The sequence below is a fragment of the Scyliorhinus canicula genome, chromosome 11 (genome assembly GCF_902713615.1).
Source record: "Scyliorhinus canicula chromosome 11, sScyCan1.1, whole genome shotgun sequence".
NCBI classification, from domain to species: Eukaryota; Metazoa; Chordata; class Chondrichthyes; order Carcharhiniformes; family Scyliorhinidae; genus Scyliorhinus; species Scyliorhinus canicula.
In genome coordinates, this window is record NC_052156.1 from 139,919,379 (window position 1) to 139,937,661 (window position 18,283).

The 18,283-nt window shown below is 48.1% G+C and overlaps 1 protein-coding gene and 1 long non-coding RNA gene across 21 annotated transcripts in view; one reads left to right on the forward strand and one right to left on the reverse strand.

Moving 5' to 3' along the window:
- The window catches only part of LOC119973424, an 82,433-nt gene extending 66,207 nt beyond the window's left edge, over nucleotides 1-16,226 (reverse strand). The window contains exon 1 of the long non-coding RNA XR_005462311.1: nucleotides 16,067-16,226. This is a non-coding gene — a long non-coding RNA (uncharacterized LOC119973424). The remainder of the gene's footprint in view (nucleotides 1-16,066) is intronic.
- magi2a (membrane associated guanylate kinase, WW and PDZ domain containing 2a) overlaps nucleotides 1-18,283 on the forward strand; it is an 886,652-nt gene that overhangs the window by 257,239 nt on the left and 611,130 nt on the right. For 16 of the 20 annotated variants that reach the window (XM_038811518.1, XM_038811520.1, XM_038811516.1 and 13 more), the window contains one exon: nucleotides 17,205-17,321. In XM_038811518.1, coding sequence (XP_038667446.1) covers nucleotides 17,205-17,321 — 117 coding nt within the window. The other 4 variants (XM_038811513.1, XM_038811514.1, XM_038811511.1 and 1 more) reach the window with 4 other exon arrangements.

Genomic DNA, 18,283 nt, shown 5'->3' on the forward strand with positions numbered 1-18,283 from the left:
AATACAGGGGCGCCGGGGAAAAGGAGGGTGGCGCGGGGGGGGGGGGGGGGGGGGGGGGGGGGGAGGGGCATGGGCATGGGATCGGCACCCGAGGTAGCCAGGTCCCGGAACGAGACTGTGTCCTGGCGGCCGTCGGGGAACTCCACGTAGGCATACTGGTGGTTCGCGTGGAGCAGGCGTACTTTGTCCACCAGGGGTTCCGCCTTGTGGTGCCTGACATGCCTACGATGAAGGACTGGGCCCGGAGTCGTGAGCCAAGTCGGGAGCGACACCCCGGATGCAGACTTCCGAGGGAAGGCAAAAGCAAGTTCATGGGGTGTGTGGTTAGTCGCAGTGCACAATAGTGACCGAATGGAATGGAGCGCGCCAGGGAGGACCTGCTGCCAGCGAGCGGCTGGGAGGTTCCTGGACCGTAGGGCCAATTGGACGGCCCTCCATACCGTCCCGTTCTCCCTTTCTACCTGCCCGTTTCCCCGGGGGTTGGAGCTGATCGTCCTGCTGGAGGCGATACCCTTGCTGAGCAGGAACTGACGCAGCTCATCGCTCATGAATGAGGATCCCCTGTCACTGTGGATGTAGTCGGGGAAACCGAACAGTGCGAAAATTGAATCAAGGGCCTTGATGACGGTGGCAGACGTCATATCCGGGCATGGGATGGCAAAGGGGAACCTAGAGAATTCATCGACCACACTAAGGATGTAGGTGTTGCGGTCGGTGGAGGGGAGGGGACCTTTGAAGTCTACGCTGAGGCGTTCAAAGGGGCGGGACGCTTTCACCAGGCGCGCGCGGTCTGGCCGGTAGAAGTGCGGCTTGCACTCCGCACAGACCTGGCAGTCTCTGGTGACTGTCCGTACTTCCTCAACGGAGTAGGGCAGATTGCGGGCTTTGATCAGATGGTACAAGCGGCTGACCCCCGGATGGCAAAGGCTGTCGTGCAAGGCACGGAGCTGGTTCACTTGTGCGCTGGCACATGTACCTCGGGAGAGGGCGTCTGGGGGCTCGTTGAGCTTGCCGGGGCGATACAAGATCTCGTAATTATAGGTGGAGAGCTCGATCCTCCACCGCAAGATTTAATAATTTTTGAGCTTGCCCCGCTGCGTGTTGTTGAACATGAAGGCTACCGACCATTGGTCAGTGAGGAGAGTGAATCTCCTGCCGGCCAGGTAATGCCTCCAGTGCCGCATCGCTTCAACGATTGCCTGGGCCTCCTTTTCAACAGACGAATGTCGAATTTCGGAGGCGTGGAGGGTGCGGGAAAAGAATGTCACGGGTCTGCCTGCCTGGTTCAGCGTGGCGGCAAGGGCGACATCTGAAGTGTCGCTCTCTACTTGGAAGTGCAGTGTCTCATCTACTGCGTGCATCCCGGCCTTGGCTATGTCAGAGCGAATACGAGCGAAGACCTGTTGTGCCTCGGCCGTGAGGGGAAATTGTGTGGACTGGATTAGTGGACGGGCCTTGTCTGCGTATTGTGGGACCCACTGGGCGTAGTAAGAAAAGAACCCCAGGCATTGTTTGAGAGCCTTGGGGCAGTGGGGGAGGGGAAGCTCCATGAGGGGGCGCATGCGGTCGGAATCGGGCCCCAGTAGTCCGTTTTGGACAACGTAGCCGAGGATGTCCAAACGGCCTGTGCGGAACTCCTTGTTATACGTGAGGTTAAGGAGAGATGCGGTGTGGATAAATTTAGCAAGGTTGGCGTCATGGTCCTGCTGGTCATGGCTGCAGATGGTGACATTGTCTAAGTATGGAAACGTGGCCCGCAGTTCGTATCGGTCAACCATTCGGTCCATTTCTCGTTGAAATACCGAGACCCCGTTAGTGACGCCGAAGGGAACCCTAAGAAATTGATACAGGTGACCGTCCGCCTCGAAGGCAGTGTAGGGACGGTCAGATTTACAAATGGGGAGCTGGTGGTAAGTGGATTTCAGGTCAATTGTAGAGAAGACCCGGTACTGTGCAATCTGATTGACCATATCAGATATGCGAGGGAGGGGGTACGCGTCGAGCTGCATGTACCGATTAATGGTCTGACTGTAGTCCACCACCATCCTGTGTTTCTCCCCAGTTTTAACCACTACCACCTGGGCTCGCCAGGGACTGTTGCTGGCCTCGATAATACCCTCCCGAAGCAGCCTCTGGACTTCGGACCTGATGAAGGTCTTGTCCTGGATGCTGTACCGTCTGCTCCTGGTGGCGACGGGCTTGCAATCTGCGGTCAGATTGGCAAAGAGGGAGGGAGGCTCAACCTTGAGGGTTGCGAGGCCGCAAACGGTGAGGGGAGGTAGGGGTCCGCCGAATTTGAGGGTGAGGCTCTGGAGGTTGCATTGAAATTCCAGGCCTAGTAAGAGTGACGCGCAGAGGTTGGGGAGAATGTACAGGCGGAATCAGTCGAATTCCACGCCCTGTACAGTGAGTTTAACCAGGCAGAAGCCCCGGATCGGGACAGAGCGGGAACTGGAGGCTAGGGAGATCTGCCGGTTGGCGGGATGGACCACAAGGGAGTAGCGTCTCACCGTGTCCAGGTGAATGAAGCTCTCGGTGCTCACGGGGTCGATGAGGCAGGAGGTCACGTTGCCGTTGACGAGCACCATCGTGGAAGAGGGTGCCAGATTGCGAGGACGGGACTGGTCGAGCGTCACGGAGGCGAGTAGCGGGCGATCGGCCGACGAGTCTGATGAGTCCGACGAGTAGCAGCAGCGACCCGGGTCCCGCGGTCCTGTCCCGAGGGGAGGACAAATGGCGGCGTTTGGAGTACCTGTGAGGAAGAAGATGGCGGCGGACAAGATGGCGGCGCCCATGGAGCGCATGTTGTGGGGGCGAGACAAGATTGTGGTGCCCATGGAACGCGCATGGAGGCAGAGGGTGAAGATGGCGGCGCCCATGGTGCGCACATGGCAGGGGCGGCGAAAGATGGCGGCGCCCACTGATCGCACGTGGGATCGGGGGCAGCGGATGGCAGGGCCCTTTGTGCGATCGGCTGAGTCGAGGGGGGGGATTCTGGCGCGATAGCGGCAACCGTCCGGGACTGGCATACCGCTGCAAAGTGGCCTTTCTTGCCACAAGCTTTGCAGGTCGCGGTGCGGGCCGGGCAGCGCTGGCGTGGATGCTTCTGCTGACCACAGAAGTAGCAGCGGGAACGAAGGGGGAGGGGGAACTGGGGGAACAGATCGAAGACGGGACATGGGCTGATGCCCTGGAGAGGGTTAATTCTTCCTCCTCGTGTGCGCGGCTTAGCCTCATCCAATTCAAGGTACTGCACCGGGCCCACATGACTGGGACGAGGATGAGTAGGTTCTTTGGGGGTGAGGACAGGTGTGTCAGGTGCTCGGGGAGTCCAGCGAACCATGCCCATATGTACTGGGCATGCCCGGCACTGGAGGAGTTCTGGAAGGGGGTGGCGAGGACGGTGTCGAGGGTGGTGGGATCCAGGGTCAAGCCAGGATGGGGACTCGCGATTTTTGGGGTTGGGGTGGAGCCGGGAGTGCAGGAGGCGAAAGAGGCCGGTGTGCTGGCCTTTGCGTCCCTAGTAGCCCGGCGAAGGATCTTGCTACAATGGAAGGATGCGAGGCCCCCAAGCGTGGAGACCTGGATCAATGACATGGCGGGTTTCATTAAGCTAGAGAAGGTCAAATTCGCCCTGAGAGGGTCGGTACAAGGGTTCTTTAGGCGGTGGCAGCCTTTTCTCGACTTTCTGGCTCAACGATAGGGTACGGGGACAGCAGCAGCAGCAACCCGGGGAGGGAAAAGGGGAGGGAAAAGGGGGGGGGCGACAATGACTATGTTTGTTTATTTAATTTTAATATTTTTAAAGTTCTTTTGTTGTTCATTAGGGTTGGGGGGGGGTGGGGGGATGTGATACATGCGCCGATACGGTCTGGGGGTGTCACAGTTATTATGGGTTATTTTGTTGCATTTCATTGTTTGTCGTTATGTTTTATATTTTCTGTAAAAAATTCCAATAAAAATTATATTAAAAAAAAGAAGTAGCAGCGGGGACCCCCAGGGTACGCGGTGCGGCGAGCAGCGCAGGCGTAGTGCGCGGGGGCGGCTGCTGGGGGGGGGGGCGGTTGCGGGGTCCACGAGGGGTAGGACGGGTGGGCCGAGTGGCTAGCGGGGTAGGATCGCGCACTACGGGAGGCGGCCGTCATTGATAGCGCCAGAGTCTTTGTAGCCGCGAGATCGAGAGCAGCCCCTTCCAGCAGTAGTTGCCGGATGGGGTCCGATGCAATACCCGTAACAAAGGCATCCCATATGAGTAAGTCAGAATGTTCTGTGGCCGTGAAGGCCTGGCAGTCGCAGTCTCGTACTAGAGGTATAAGGGCCCTCCAAAAGTCCTCAATCGACTCACCCAGCTGTTGGAAGCGAGTAGAGAGTAGATGTCTTGCAAACAGGGTGTTCGTCGACTGTGCGTAGTTCTCCTTGAGTAGTTCCATGGCCCGGGCGTAGTCTGGCGCGTCTCAAATTAGCAGAAACACATTGGAGCTGAGTCTTGAGTAAAGAAGCTGTCGTTTTTGAGCCTCCGAAGGTGGAGGGTCCGCTGAAGAGATGTAGGCCTCGAAAACTGCAAGCCAGTGAACAAAGTCTTTCCTGGCGTGGGGCGACTGCGGATCCAGCTGCAGGCGGTCAGGTTTGATCCTGGTGTCCATGGTGTAAGGAAAATCTCACTGTAATAAATTGTGGCGCTAACAATTGTACACAAAGACTCGAGTGAAGTACAAGAGAGGCTTTATTACAGTGAGATGCTATTCCTCCGGCGGCAGCTGTAGAATGGTATCTCAGTGAAACTTACGAATATTTATACAGCTCCTTGTGGAGAAACCTGTAATACAGGTACGGCCATACATCCCCTTACTGCAAGCACACATATATACAGTGGTTGGATCACCACAGTGCAGGTTAGGGACTTTGCGCAAAAGGTCTGGAAGGGGTTCCCTAGTTTGCTGGGATACACCCTGTGGGAGTGACTGCTGCTTCCGGATGTGGAAGGGGAGGGAAGAATTGAGGATATATACAAGTGGCTGGGGGAGCAGGGAGGCGAGAGGGTGGTAAAGATCAAGGGGAAATGGGAAGCGGAGTTGGGAGGGGAGATAAATTGGAGAGTATGGAGTGGGGCACTGTGTAGGTTAAACGAGACCTCCTCGTGTGCAAGGATGAGCCTGATACAGTTTAAGGTGGTGCACAGGGTGCACATGACTTGGGTGAGAATGAGTGCGTTCTTTCAGGGGGTAGCAGATGATTTTGAGAGGTGTGGGCGGGGGCCAGCGAATCACACACATATTTTGGAGTTGCGAAAAATTGGGAAGATTTGGACGGGAGTGTTCGTGGTCTTAACAAGGATACTGGAGGAGGAGGTGGACCCGTGCTCTTTGGTGGCGATATTTGGGGTTTCAGAGAAGCCGATGTCTTGGCCTTCGCCTCTCTGATTGCACGGTGGCGAATTTTGCTGGAGTGGCGGTCAGCATCCCCACTGCGGGTAGCGGCTTGGTTGGGTTACCTGTGTGACTTCCTGCAATTAGAGAAGATAAAGTATGAGTTAAGGGGCTCTTCAGGGGGGTTTTGAGGAAAGGTGGGGGATATTTGTGATTGTGTTTGAGGGGCTGTTCATCGCAGCGTTGTGAAAAAGGGGAAAAATATATACAGACTCTATAGTTGATTGTTGGGAAGTATGTTTCCTGAGGTGTTTATTCGCTGTAATCTGTTTTGATACAGGTTTGTAATAAAATACATTAAAAAAAGACCGATCTAACATGGCAATCCTCTACTCCGCTTTCCCACCTTATCCCATAGTACATGATTCCCTTGTTTGAAAATCTGTCTATCTAAGTCTTGAACATATTTAATGACACAGCCTTTTCAACTCTCTGCGGTAAAGAATTCCACAGATTCCCTACCCTGAGAGAAGAAATTCCTCCTCATCTCTGTCTCAAATGGGTGAGTGACCCCTTACTATGAGATTATGCTCTCTGGTCTTAGGCCATCCCACAAGAGGAAACAACCCCTCAGCATCTACCCTTTTAAGCCCCTAAGAATCCTATCGGTCACAATAAGGTTGCCTCTCATTCTTTTAAAATCCAGTACAGGCCCAACCTACTCAACCTCTCCTCATAAGAAAATACCTGCACGCATAGGATCGGCCTAGTGAACCATCTCTGGACTGCTCTGCCAGTATACCTTTCCTTAGATAAGGGGACCAAAGCTCCACAGTATTCCAGATGTGTCCTAACGAGTGCCTTCTGGAATTTTACCAGACTTCCCTATTTTTCTTCCCTCCATTCCATTTTAAATAAAGGCCAATATTCCACTTGCCTTCCCTATTACCTGCTGAACTTGCATCCTAGCTTTTTGTGATTTATGCATGAAGATGCCCAAATCCCTCTGCACTGCAGCATTGTGCAGTCTTCTCCCATTCAAATAATGTTCAGCTCCAATATTCTTCCCACCAAAGTGCATAACTGCACATTTTCCTACATAATATTCCATCCGTTATTCTTCCCGTGTATGCCACGGTCTCACCCACACAACCCAAAGATATGCAGGGTAGGTAGATTGGCCACGCTAAATTGCCCCTTAATTGGAAAAAAATAATTGGGTACTCTCAATTTATTTTTTAAAAATGATACTCCAGTTGCCTACCCACTCAACCTGTCTGGAGACTCCTTGTGTGATCCTTCTCACTTGCCTTCCCACCTATAGTTGTGTCATCCACAAACTTAACAATAGTACTTCACTTCCTTCATCCAAGTTATTAAGATATATTGTAAATAATTGTGGCCCCAACACTGATCATGTGGTACTCCAGTATTACAGGTTGCCTTCCCAGTAACCCCCCCCCATACCTTTTGGACACTAAGGGGCAATTTAGTATGGCCAATCCACCTACCCTGCACACCTTTGGACTATGGGCGGAAACTGGAGCACCCGAAGGAAACCACACAGACACGGGGAGAATCCACACAGTCACCCGAAGCTGGAATTGGACCTGGGACCTGGGACCCTGGAGCTGTGCTAACCACCGTGCCATTGTGCTGCCCTCTAGTGATAGTTATTGTATTTAATTCCTTCCTCCCCACTTTGCCCCTTGATTATTTAGTACCCACCATCAGTTCATGGATTCATGGACCAGAAGTGTCTGAAAAAGAGAGATCGTTGGGCAAAGATACGGATTGACCGGCAGGAGCAAAGATTGGAAGCTGAGGGCCAGGCGATCCAAAAGGTGGAAGCGTCGGTGGCTGAGCAAAAGGACCAGCTAACCACGATGGCGGCGGAGATGGAGCTGATGAGGGACCACCAGAAAAGGCTGGAGGATATTTACCAGGACATTTACGCATTTACCAGGACTTGAGTGCGGAACTGGTCAAAAGAAGGGTGAGCTTCAGTAAAGTTAAATTGGCCCTCTTCAAGAAGGGGGTGAAGTTCAGCATATTGTACCTAACTCATTTGTGGGTCACTTATGAGGGTCAAGAACTTTATTTTGGATCGCTGAAATGTGCTGACAGGGGAGGGACTGGCGCTTGGAGACAAATTGGAGGTCGATGACGGTGAACATCCAAGGGCGGGCCTGAGGAGGCATGGGATGCGAACTGGAGGCTGGCCTAAGAAGGGTGATGGTTGATCGGCAAGGGAGTGGGGGGTAGCGATTTTGATCAATAAGTGGGTGTCATTTGAGGTAGGGAATATAGTGGCGGACTCGGGGGCTAGGTATGTTGTGAGTGGGAAGCTGGAGGGGATGCCGGTGGTATTAGTGAATATTTATGCACCAAACTGGGACGATGCAGAGTTTATGAGACGGGTGTTGGGCAAGATTCCGGACCTGGACTCGCATAGATTGATCATGGGGCAGGGGGGGGGGATTTTAGTGTGGTTGTTGATCTGAGGTTGGATCGGTCGAGTTCAAGGACAAGGAGGGTGTCAGCCTGGGGGTTTATGGAACAGATGGGGGGGCGGGTGGGGGTGGGGGGGGGTGGGGGGCGTGTAGATTCGTGGAGGTTCGGACGGCCAAGAGCGAAGGAGTTTTCTTTTTTCTCCCATGTTCACAAAGTGTACTCCCTGATTGATTTTTTTCATTTTGAATAAGGCTTTGCTGGCGGATGCCGAGTATTCTGCGATTGATGTGGCAGACCATGCCCCACATTGGGTGGATTTACGGGTGAGCAAGGAAGGGGGTCAGCGACCGCAATGGAGATTGGATGTAGGACTGTTAGCGGATGAGGAAGTGTGCGGGCGGTGAGATAGGCCATCCAGAATTATTTGGAGATAAATGACATGGGAGAAGTTTTGGCAGCAACGGCATGGGAGGCGCTGAAGGCAGTGGTTAGGGGGTAGATAATTTTGATATGGGCTCATGGGGAGAAAGTGGAGCGTGCAGCGATGGATAGGCTGGTTAGGGAGATACTCCAGGTGGACAGAAGGTATTCTGAAGCCCCGGAGGCAGGGTTGTTGAAGGAGCGGCAGAAGCTACAGATGGAGTTTGGTCTGATATCCACAGGGAAGGCAGTGGGGCAGTTGAGGAAGACGAGAGGGGCGTTATACGAGTATGGTGAGAAGGCCAGTAGGATGCTAGCACTCCAGCTCAGGAAAAGGGACGTGGCCAGAGAGATAGGGAGAGTGAAGGACAGAGGGGGGAAACATGATTTTGGACCCAGCAGGGGTGAACGGGCTGTTCAAGGAGTTTTACAGTCGGCTGTTCGAGTCGAATCCCTCAGTTGGGGTGGAGGGGATGAGGCAGTTTTTGGAAGGGTTGAAGTTTCTGAAGGTGGAGGAAAGGTTGGTAGAAGGGTTGGGAGCCCCGATCGGTATTACATAGAACATAGAACATGCAGTGCAGAAGGAGGCCATTCGGCCCATCGAATGTGGACCGACCCACTTAAGCCCTCACTTCCACTCTATTTCCCGAACCCAATAACGCCTCCTAACATTTTGGATGCGAAGGGCAATTTAGCATGCCCAATCCACCTAACCTGCACGTCTTTGGACTGTGGGAGGAAACCGTAGCACCCAGAGGAAACCCACGCAGACACGGGGAGAACGTGCAAACTCTGCACAACAGTAACCCAGCGGGGAATCGAACCTAGGACCCTGGCGCTGTGAAGCCACAGTGCTAACCACTATTTCCACTATGCTACCGTGCTGCCCACATATTGTAGAAGTAGCAGAGGGATTGGAGGCCATGCAGTCGGGTAAGGCCCTGGGATGGGACGGCTACCCAGTAGAATTTTACAAGAAGTTTTCTGGGCTGGTGGGCCCGCTGCTGGTGAGGGCATTTAATGAGGCAAGGGAGCGGGGTGTTCTTCCCCCAACAATGTCACAAGCTTCGATCTCATTGATCCTGAAGCGGGAGAAGGACCCAGAGCAATGTGGGTCATACATACCAATCTCCCTCCTGAATGCCGATGCCAAATTGCTGGCGAGAATTATGCCTCGAGAAGAGGATTGTGTTCTGGTGGTGATGGGGAAGACCAGACGGGGTTTGTGAAAGGCAGGCCGCTAACGGCCAATGTTAGAAGGCTCCTGAATGTGATCATGATGCCCTCCGAGGGGGGGGGGGGGGGGGGGGGGGGGGGGGGGGGGGGGGTGGGGGGGGGGTGGGGGGGGGGGGCGGAGGGCGCAGAGGTGGTGTTCGCTATGGATGCGGGGAAGGCCTTTGACCGGGTGGAATGGAATCATTTGTGGGAGGTCCTAGACGGTTTGGGTTTGGACAGGGCTTTATTGACTGGGTTCGGTGTACTTAGGACTTGTAAGCCTAACAGTGTCGGTGATCATTGCTCGGCACAACATCGAGGGCCGAAGGGCCTGTTCTGTGCTGTACTGTTCTATGTTCTATGTACCTCACACACCTATCCTCTACCCCAAAATCCTGCTCATCCGGGCCACTGTCATGTGTGCCCAGTGAACCACTTTGAATTGTATCAGGCTGAGCCTGGCACTTGAGGTTGCATTGCAGGGACTGGAGGAGGTCACAGAGATGGGATAAATGTGGCGGAGGTTACAGAGATAGGGAGGGTCGTAGGGACTGGAGGAGGTTATAGAGATAGGGAGCGTTGTAGGCACTGGAGAAGATTACAGAGATAGGGAGTGGTGTCGGGGCTGGTGGAGGTTAGAGAAATAGGGAGGGTTAGCAACTATTCAGGTAATCACTTAGCTAACTGATGGTTAACTGCCACTGACTGGCAGTTTCTGCTAACTAGCTTGCAGTTTATTTTATAAAAGCAAGAAGTGCTGGAAATACTCAGCAAGTCTTGCAGCATCAGGAAACGGAATCAAAGTTAATGTTTTGAATTGCATATGACTCTTGCTCAGAACTTTCTGAGGAAGTCATATTCAACTTGAAATGTTAACTATATTTCTCTCCACAGATGCTGCCAGACCTGTTAAATATTTCAATCACTTTGTTTTTATTTCAGATTTCCAGCATCTGCAGCATCTTATTTTAACCTTATTGCAATTTCTTTTGCAGTTTTAAAATGTGTAATTATATTTATTTACATTAGATCTCCGCTGCACTGTTTTTACCACCTCTCTTTTCATCAGCAGACACTGTTTACTTTTATACACCTTTTTAAGCCTCACCAAGTTCCAAATGCTCACTCAGCTTACTGCTCGCAATAATTATGACATATTCAGGCAATTACTTAACAGCTAATATATTAACTGTCATTGCTGGGCAGTTTCTGTAATAGTTTTCAAAGTTCTCAGTTAAATTTAAATTGTTAAACTAAATCAATTTGCAATATACTTGCAATATGTATTTCAGGGATATCAGCATGCCATCACAAGAAGGGAAATGTGTCATTTGATCCAGTTTTAGTTTCACTTTGGCCTGTGAGTAGAACACAGCGCACACACTTCTGTAGCTGTGTCGTCAAGCTTTCTACCTTTGTATAAATGTTTCCATGTGCCCAGTCTTAATAATGAACCCACAACATGTTTACCCAATCTCTTGTAAGTGATTGGTGCATTTATATCATTATAAAAACACAACGTGGTGTTCAGCGGTAGTCAAGCAGCTTGACAGCAAAATTAAGTACAGGTACAACATGGAGAACAACCTGAGATTGTGCATGGCATGAGACAACCTTCGGTGTTTTGGTCACACTGCAACAAGTTCACAGCGTCGGAGAATGTTGGAATCCGGTGTGTTGACTGCATAGAAAAGCTTTGAAGACACAGGGTCAAGACGGTAATTAAGTAAAAAGCTGGTAAGTAGATGGATTTCATGTGGTGAGATTGCAGCAAAAGGCGAGTGACCAGAGTATGGGTGATCGATAGTGAGTGAGGGAGAGTCAAACAAACAAAAAAAACAATCAAGTGATCAGAAAGTTGGGCTGGAGTAGGTTGTGATTATACAAGTGGCTTTGGGTGTTGCTGAGTAATAAATTGAATAGAACAAGGAGGCAGGTCAAAGGGATATTGTCAAAATATCTACAAAATTTCCCAGTTTGAATTTGGATGCAGCTGATCTATCAGCTTTTAGAATGTTTAAATAACATACAGAGCTATGGTTTCTTGATTCAGGTGTGTCTGAACCATTCGAGCATGCCATAAAAATGTACCTAGCAATTCGGAATGAAGATCTACACAGGTTAAATGTATCAAGATTAACATCAGAAGAGCCAAAGGATCCCAAAAGATATGAACTACATTGGAAGACCGGTTCCCTATCAGGTTAAACATCTGTATTATCGACTAGAGTTCACGGCTTTTCCACAACAGCCTACAGAATCATAGACCACTTGGACAGCAGATGCAGAGAAATGGGTACATACTATGATGTTTTAAATGCAGAGTTCTCAGGCAGAATTGTTGAGCTGATGATCACATCCACTCCAAGGGAAGCATTCTGGGAACAAGGAAACATCACCACCCGGAGGTTCCCTCCAAGCCCTCAACATCCTAACTTGGAAATATTCCATCACTGTTCCATCACTGTTGTTGGTTCAAAATCCTGGAACTCCCTCCCCAACAGCACTGTGGGTAAACCTATACCAGATGGACTGCAGAGGTTCAAGAAGGCAACTCACACCACCTTCTCAGAGGCAATTAGGGTTGGGAAATGAATGTTGTCCTAACCAAAGATACCCACATTCCATGAATGAGTAAAGAAAATTCCAGGAAGATCTGCTAGGCAAGCCCAAACTATACAGCTTTGCAGAGCTACTCCAGGATGGATGGAAGTACGAAGCATTACTCGCAGGTCTCTGAGGCTTACAAGTCCTAAGTACAACCCCAATTGTGGATGCATTCACTAGAACACCTAAACTTAGCTTGCCATGTGGAAGATGTGACCTTTTGCATAGACCAATAAAATTCCCAGCTCTCTGTCAGTTCTGCAAGGTGTGTGGCAGAAAGGGCCATTGCCAACTGCAATGCAGTAGAGCAAAGGCTGATGCAGTTACAAAGAGTCATGCACTGATCCACAGACCATTCACAATGGATGCAATAAGAACAACCATCCAATATCCCATAAGAAGCATGTACACGAGGTGCTTGACAAACCAGAAAATTATGATGGTATGCACTGTGAGACGAAAAGTGGTGAACACGTTTCACACTGTCAGCCTCATGGAAAACATAGATACTATCACATCATCTGAAGTGTTTTCCAAGATTCAAATTATCTGCCCAAAAAAAAATTGGAAGCTACTCATTATTAAATCAATATTGACAAGGAGCAAGTGTCAACATTCTACCTCTACGAATCCTAAAAGTCATGTATCCACAGACATGGAAGGCCATGACAAAAACTACTACACAACTTTTGGGGTATATCGGTTCACTTTTTTCATGTGCAGGATCCATAGTCCTGGAGTGTAAGTACAATTAATCTTCCTGGGTGTCACAGATATTCTACATTGTGCAATCCAAAGGATTGCAGGTCTATTGGCATGCAGTGACCTCACACTGGTGACAGACAATCCATAGAATTAGCCAGACTTAATAGGGCAAAATCAACATCAGAAACTCCTATCACCTCAGTTAATGATATAACATTGAAATATACAGAATATTTTGACAAAATTGGCAGTTTCAAGGGAGCTGTAACAGTACGCTTGCAGGGGAATGCAAGTCCGTCAGTTGATCTAGTACATTTTGTGCAACATAATTGCCAGCAGCTGCAAGAAGAAACAGCTAAAGATTCTATGCTACAAAATGTATGGAAAAACGTAATTGAAAGATAGCCTGATTCAATTCAGCATGTCTGCAGACAATTAAAATCATTTTGGCCTAACCAGGATGAGCTTGGCTTTTTCTGGGAAGTCATTTTGGAGGCAGGTAGATCATCATACTGGAATCTTTACCACCTGATTTGCTTCAACAGCTTCATCTCTCACACATGGGTGACTTGCAAGAGAGACAATGTATTGGCTGGGTATGAATAATGTGATTAAGGTTGTTGTCAAGTGCAAGGCATGTCAGGAGCATAAGCCATGTCAGGACAAGCAACCACTGATTTCACAGGATGTTCCTACCCATCCTTGATCTAAAAATGCATCCAACCTCTTTCATGTCCATGGTGCTGACTTCATTGCCATCATCAACCACATTATTAAGTACTCCATTATTTGACAATTGCACAATGCATCAAGTACAATGGTTGCGCGCACTCTTAAGTGCTTTTTAAAAATGTATCTGTCTTGCCCAGAGAGATCATTACAGATAATGGTCTGCAACTTATTGGTATGTCATTTCAGGATATTTGTGAGAATGGAATATCAATCACACACTTCTTCTCCTCATTACCCTATATCTAATGGCTAAGCTGAACAAATGATTTGCGCAATGAAATCCCCAATTCTCAAATGTAGACAAATCAAGTAAGATCTACACACTGCAATGTTAAATCTGAGAGCGATATCTTTAAGTGCAACAAGGGTAGCACGGTAGCATTGTGGATAGCACAATCGCTTCACAGCTCCAGGGTCCCAGGTTCGATTCCGGCTTGGGTCACTGTCTGTGCGGAGTCTGCACATCCTCCCCGTGTGTGCGTGGGTTTCCTCCGGGTACTCCGGTTTCGTCCCAGTCCAAAGATGTGCAGGTTAGGTGGATTGTCCATGCTAAATTGCCCTTAGTGTCCAAAATTGCCCTTAGTGTTGGGTGGGGCTACTGGGTTATGGGGATAGGGTGGAGGTGTTGACCTTGGGTAGGATGCTCTTTCCAAGAGCCGGTGCAGACTCGATGGGCCGAATGGCCTCCTTCTGCACTGTAAATTCTATGTAAAAAAAAAAATTCCATCACCGGCAGAGCTCATGTTTACAGACCTGTGTTTGCCAATTTACCTACTGTTACCCATTCTTCTCTCTCAGAAACTAGAGAGCAACTTGTAAAACTGCAAACAGCAATGTTCCCAAAAAAATGCAGCTATGGAATTGACAAGTTTACATTTGGGACAACAAGCCGCATTTGGTATCCCACAGAAGGTACTGGCAACCAGATGACGCAATAAGGATTTGTTCAGAACCAAGATCATATGAAGTCATTACACACAAAGGAGCAACAGTGAGGTGTAACCAAGGACATATCAGATCTATTTCAGCTCCTCACCCACTGTGCAGCACTATTATATAGAGGACTAGATCTCAAATACAACCAAGAACAACATCCAAGATTGACAACTCCACCAAACAGACAAGATTACCATTATAAAATCTGAATGTACAGCAGATTACCACTATGCTTTAGCCATTCATAGATTCTTACTCTGGATTCATAGAATCCCTATAGTGCAGAAAGAGGCCATTCAGCCCATCGAGTTTGCAATGACCGTCGGAATTAACATCCTACCTAAGCCCACCACCCCACCCTATTCCTGTAACCCCACTTTACCTGCACATAAGGGACAACTTTGGCAATCCACCTAATCTGCACATCTTTGGCTTGTGGGTGGAAACCAGAGCACCCGGAGGAAACCCATGCAGGCACGGAGAGAAAGTGCAAACTCCGCAGTCACCCAAGGTCATAATTGAACACGGGTCCCTGTGAGGCGGCATTGCTCACCATTGTGCCATCGTGCCCTTTTTTCTTCATTTTTTCTTTTTTATACCTTGAGTGTGCTCGAACTATTTCTTCATTGAATTAACTCTTTCATTGATCAGCTACTGTTTTTTTCTGCCAACGTTCGACTCCAATTGATTCGGACCAGATCCATTCTTATTCAATTGACGTTTGCTTTTCCTCAGTTAATTTTTCTTAATCTGGATTTATAAAATACCAGTTCTATACCCTTACAAAATGGTAACTAAACATGAACATTTATTGTAAATAGTTACACTTCTTCAAAAGGAGTTGAAGTATTCCTTTGTAATATTCCTTTGGGGATAACAGGATGCCATCACTTGTTTGGCCTGGGAGCACAACTTAGCCCACACACCTCTGCTGCTCACATCTTCAAGCTTTCTATCTTTGTACATGTATTTCTATGTGCCTAGTCTTATACATGAACCCACAACATATATTATTGAGTGATGGGTGTTTGTGGCCTTGATGGGAAAGGAGGAAGTAAACGATTAGGTTTGTTGCACCTCCTGCATGGGAAATGGAGCAGATGCTGGGTGTAATAAAAGAGTGGACCTGGGGGTTGCAGAGTGCAGAGGTATTTTATGGAAGAATTGCAGTCATGTTCCTTCCTATGTTACTATTGCTTCAAAAGTACTGCTTCATTGATTGCAAAATATTTTGGGACCTCTTGAGGTCTTGCAGGGCAGTATGCAAGTTCTTTACTTTTGTTGTTTGAACTGAACTTTATCAGTCATTCAAATAATCTATAATAATGTCAGAAATTCATTTTATAAAATCAACTGCCGGCAGCCAGGTGAAAAAGTGTGAATGACTCCAGTTTTCATGACAGAGAGAGAAGTTTAATTAAAAAGCTTGTTTGAGTACACATTATGGTGTCAGATGTCATAAGACGGTAACGTCATGTATATGAATTCATTAAAATTCTAGTTTATTTTGATGCTATATATTTCTACAAGTGGCAATATAGGAAACAAAAGAGCTAGCCATATAGCACATTGTATGTTTTCACAATTTCTCATCTTTAAAACTCAGTAAAAGTAAGAAATTTTAACCTCACCCAAGTCAACGAAGAATTATGTCGAAAGTTCTCCCTGAATTCGTCCGAATCTCGCAGGACGCGCTCGGTTAAAATCCGGATTTACCTTCCCCTTTGTTGAGCATGTTAGCACGGCTTGGTTTGGTCCCGCACATTTCATGAGTTGTCGTTAAGAATCGTCTCTGCACAAGTACATCATAGATTGGCCCGTTACCGTATGTCATTGCATTCTTCCAAAACGTGAGTGATTCGAGCTAATGCCAGTCTTCATAGTGCATCTGTTGTTGTTCGGACGGAATTTTCACAGGCTGTCAGAAAGCATCTGCATCAGTCGGCGGGTTTCACGTCTTGGAGGAAACCCTTCAGCTTCATAGCCAATAGGAATGGGCAAGTTCCTGTGAGCTGCTCCCTCCGGATCTGCCTGTGTGTGTCTCTGGTGCCTGCACGGACACTGACATTAGCGACAGACAGGGTAAGGGAAGGGGCAGGGGCAGGGGGAGGGCAGCGTTGTTTGACGCTCCTGCGAAGGCTTCCAGGAGAAAAAGCAATACGAATGAGTGCTGGTGGAGCAGCGGTATCCTGGTAAGGCAGCGGCAGGAGCTGGGCTTGAGGAGTGGGGTCCTAGAGACTCATCGTGTCCATCAAACCTGCAGGAACGGGCGCTTCTGGCCGATGGGCTGGACGGGCGCCCGGTGGGTGTGGAGCTGACCGACTACCAACAGCAGGTTCGAACTGCTTCGTCCCGGGGGCATAAAAATACAGGAATTTCAGAGGAAACTGGAAGCAGATTTTCTTGAATCACAGCAGATCAGAGGGCGTGAAATACAACAAAGAGTAAAACGAATTCATTTCCATTTTATACCATGTAGATGTAGTTCTCGCAGAGCTGGACACGAGTGAGATAAGACTGCTGCTTATGATGGGTTCAAATTAACCCAGCAAATACACCGGGCTTTTGTCAGTTATTAAGCCTTGTATTGTTTGTGTGAATGACTTATTCGCTGACGAGATAAAGGCAAGGAAGATAGCGCTAAGGACCTGGGTGGGATTTGATCAAACCCGCCTCCTAGCGCCCAGCATTCGGCAAACGCTGGAGTCTCTTTCCCCTTTCGGCTGTGCTGTTTCCAGGAGTAAATGTAACTCTTATTCTGTTTTGCAGGGGGCACTGTTGACAAGGACCTTCGTCACTACCTCAATTTACGGTTCCAAAAAGGTTCGGTTGACCACGAGCTTCAGCAGATTATCCGCGATAACCTCTACCTCCGGACAGTACCTTGTAAGTATTCATGCTCTGACTGGAATTTAGACAGGAATTGAGTAGAAATTAGTAAACGGCAGTGTATCTCTCCTGTCGTTGAAAATTACTTCGTTTTAAATAATAATTAATAACGTAAAATCAATTATGTTGAGTTGAACCTTTGAAAACAATAGTCTGTGTGCATCAGGTGCTTAAATTGATTGCATTCGATGCTCTTCCATATATTCTGCATTTTATTACTGTAAAATCTTGAGTTTATGGAATATCACGATAAATGATTAGCGGAACAGTACAATAGAAAAGGACCTTCATCTTCTGGAAGTTATTTATTTTCCAAAATGGTAATGTTAGTGTGTCTATCTTGCTTACATAGGGTAGTTAATTGTCAACGTATATTGGGCTTTTAAAATTAATGTTTAACGGTTAAAGAGCAATAAAATGTTTTAATATGACAAACCACTAAGGAATCAGGTATGCAATTATTTGAAAGATTATTGATAAAGAGTAAACACCGGGCAGTTGTTTGTTCAATGAGAATAGTGTTTCAATTATAGTAAAGGCTTTGAAATTAGTTCAGAATTGAATAAGAAACCATAAATTCCAAACAAACAAGTTGATGTGCAAAAAACTAACAAATGGTGGAAAATGAGAATATTTTGTGAGTCAGCATGCAGATACTGTTATGCTGTTAAAATAAAATATCTTAAAGTTGTGATCATAAGGCTCAGCTATTTTCCTTTTAACTTGACAGTTTGTTGAAGGTGACCTAAACTTTCATGTTATCAAAATAAAGTTGAATTGTTTGTGATATAAAACATGGAAAATGTTGTTGCATATCGTTACACTTATTTCTGTAAAGATTTGAGTCAGCAGCACATCCCAAGTAATGTAAAATATTAGAACCCATGTATTGAAGTTAATTAAGCATGTTTCTTGAGAAATCATTTAGGCCTGAATATCTGGACAGGTTTTTATGTGAA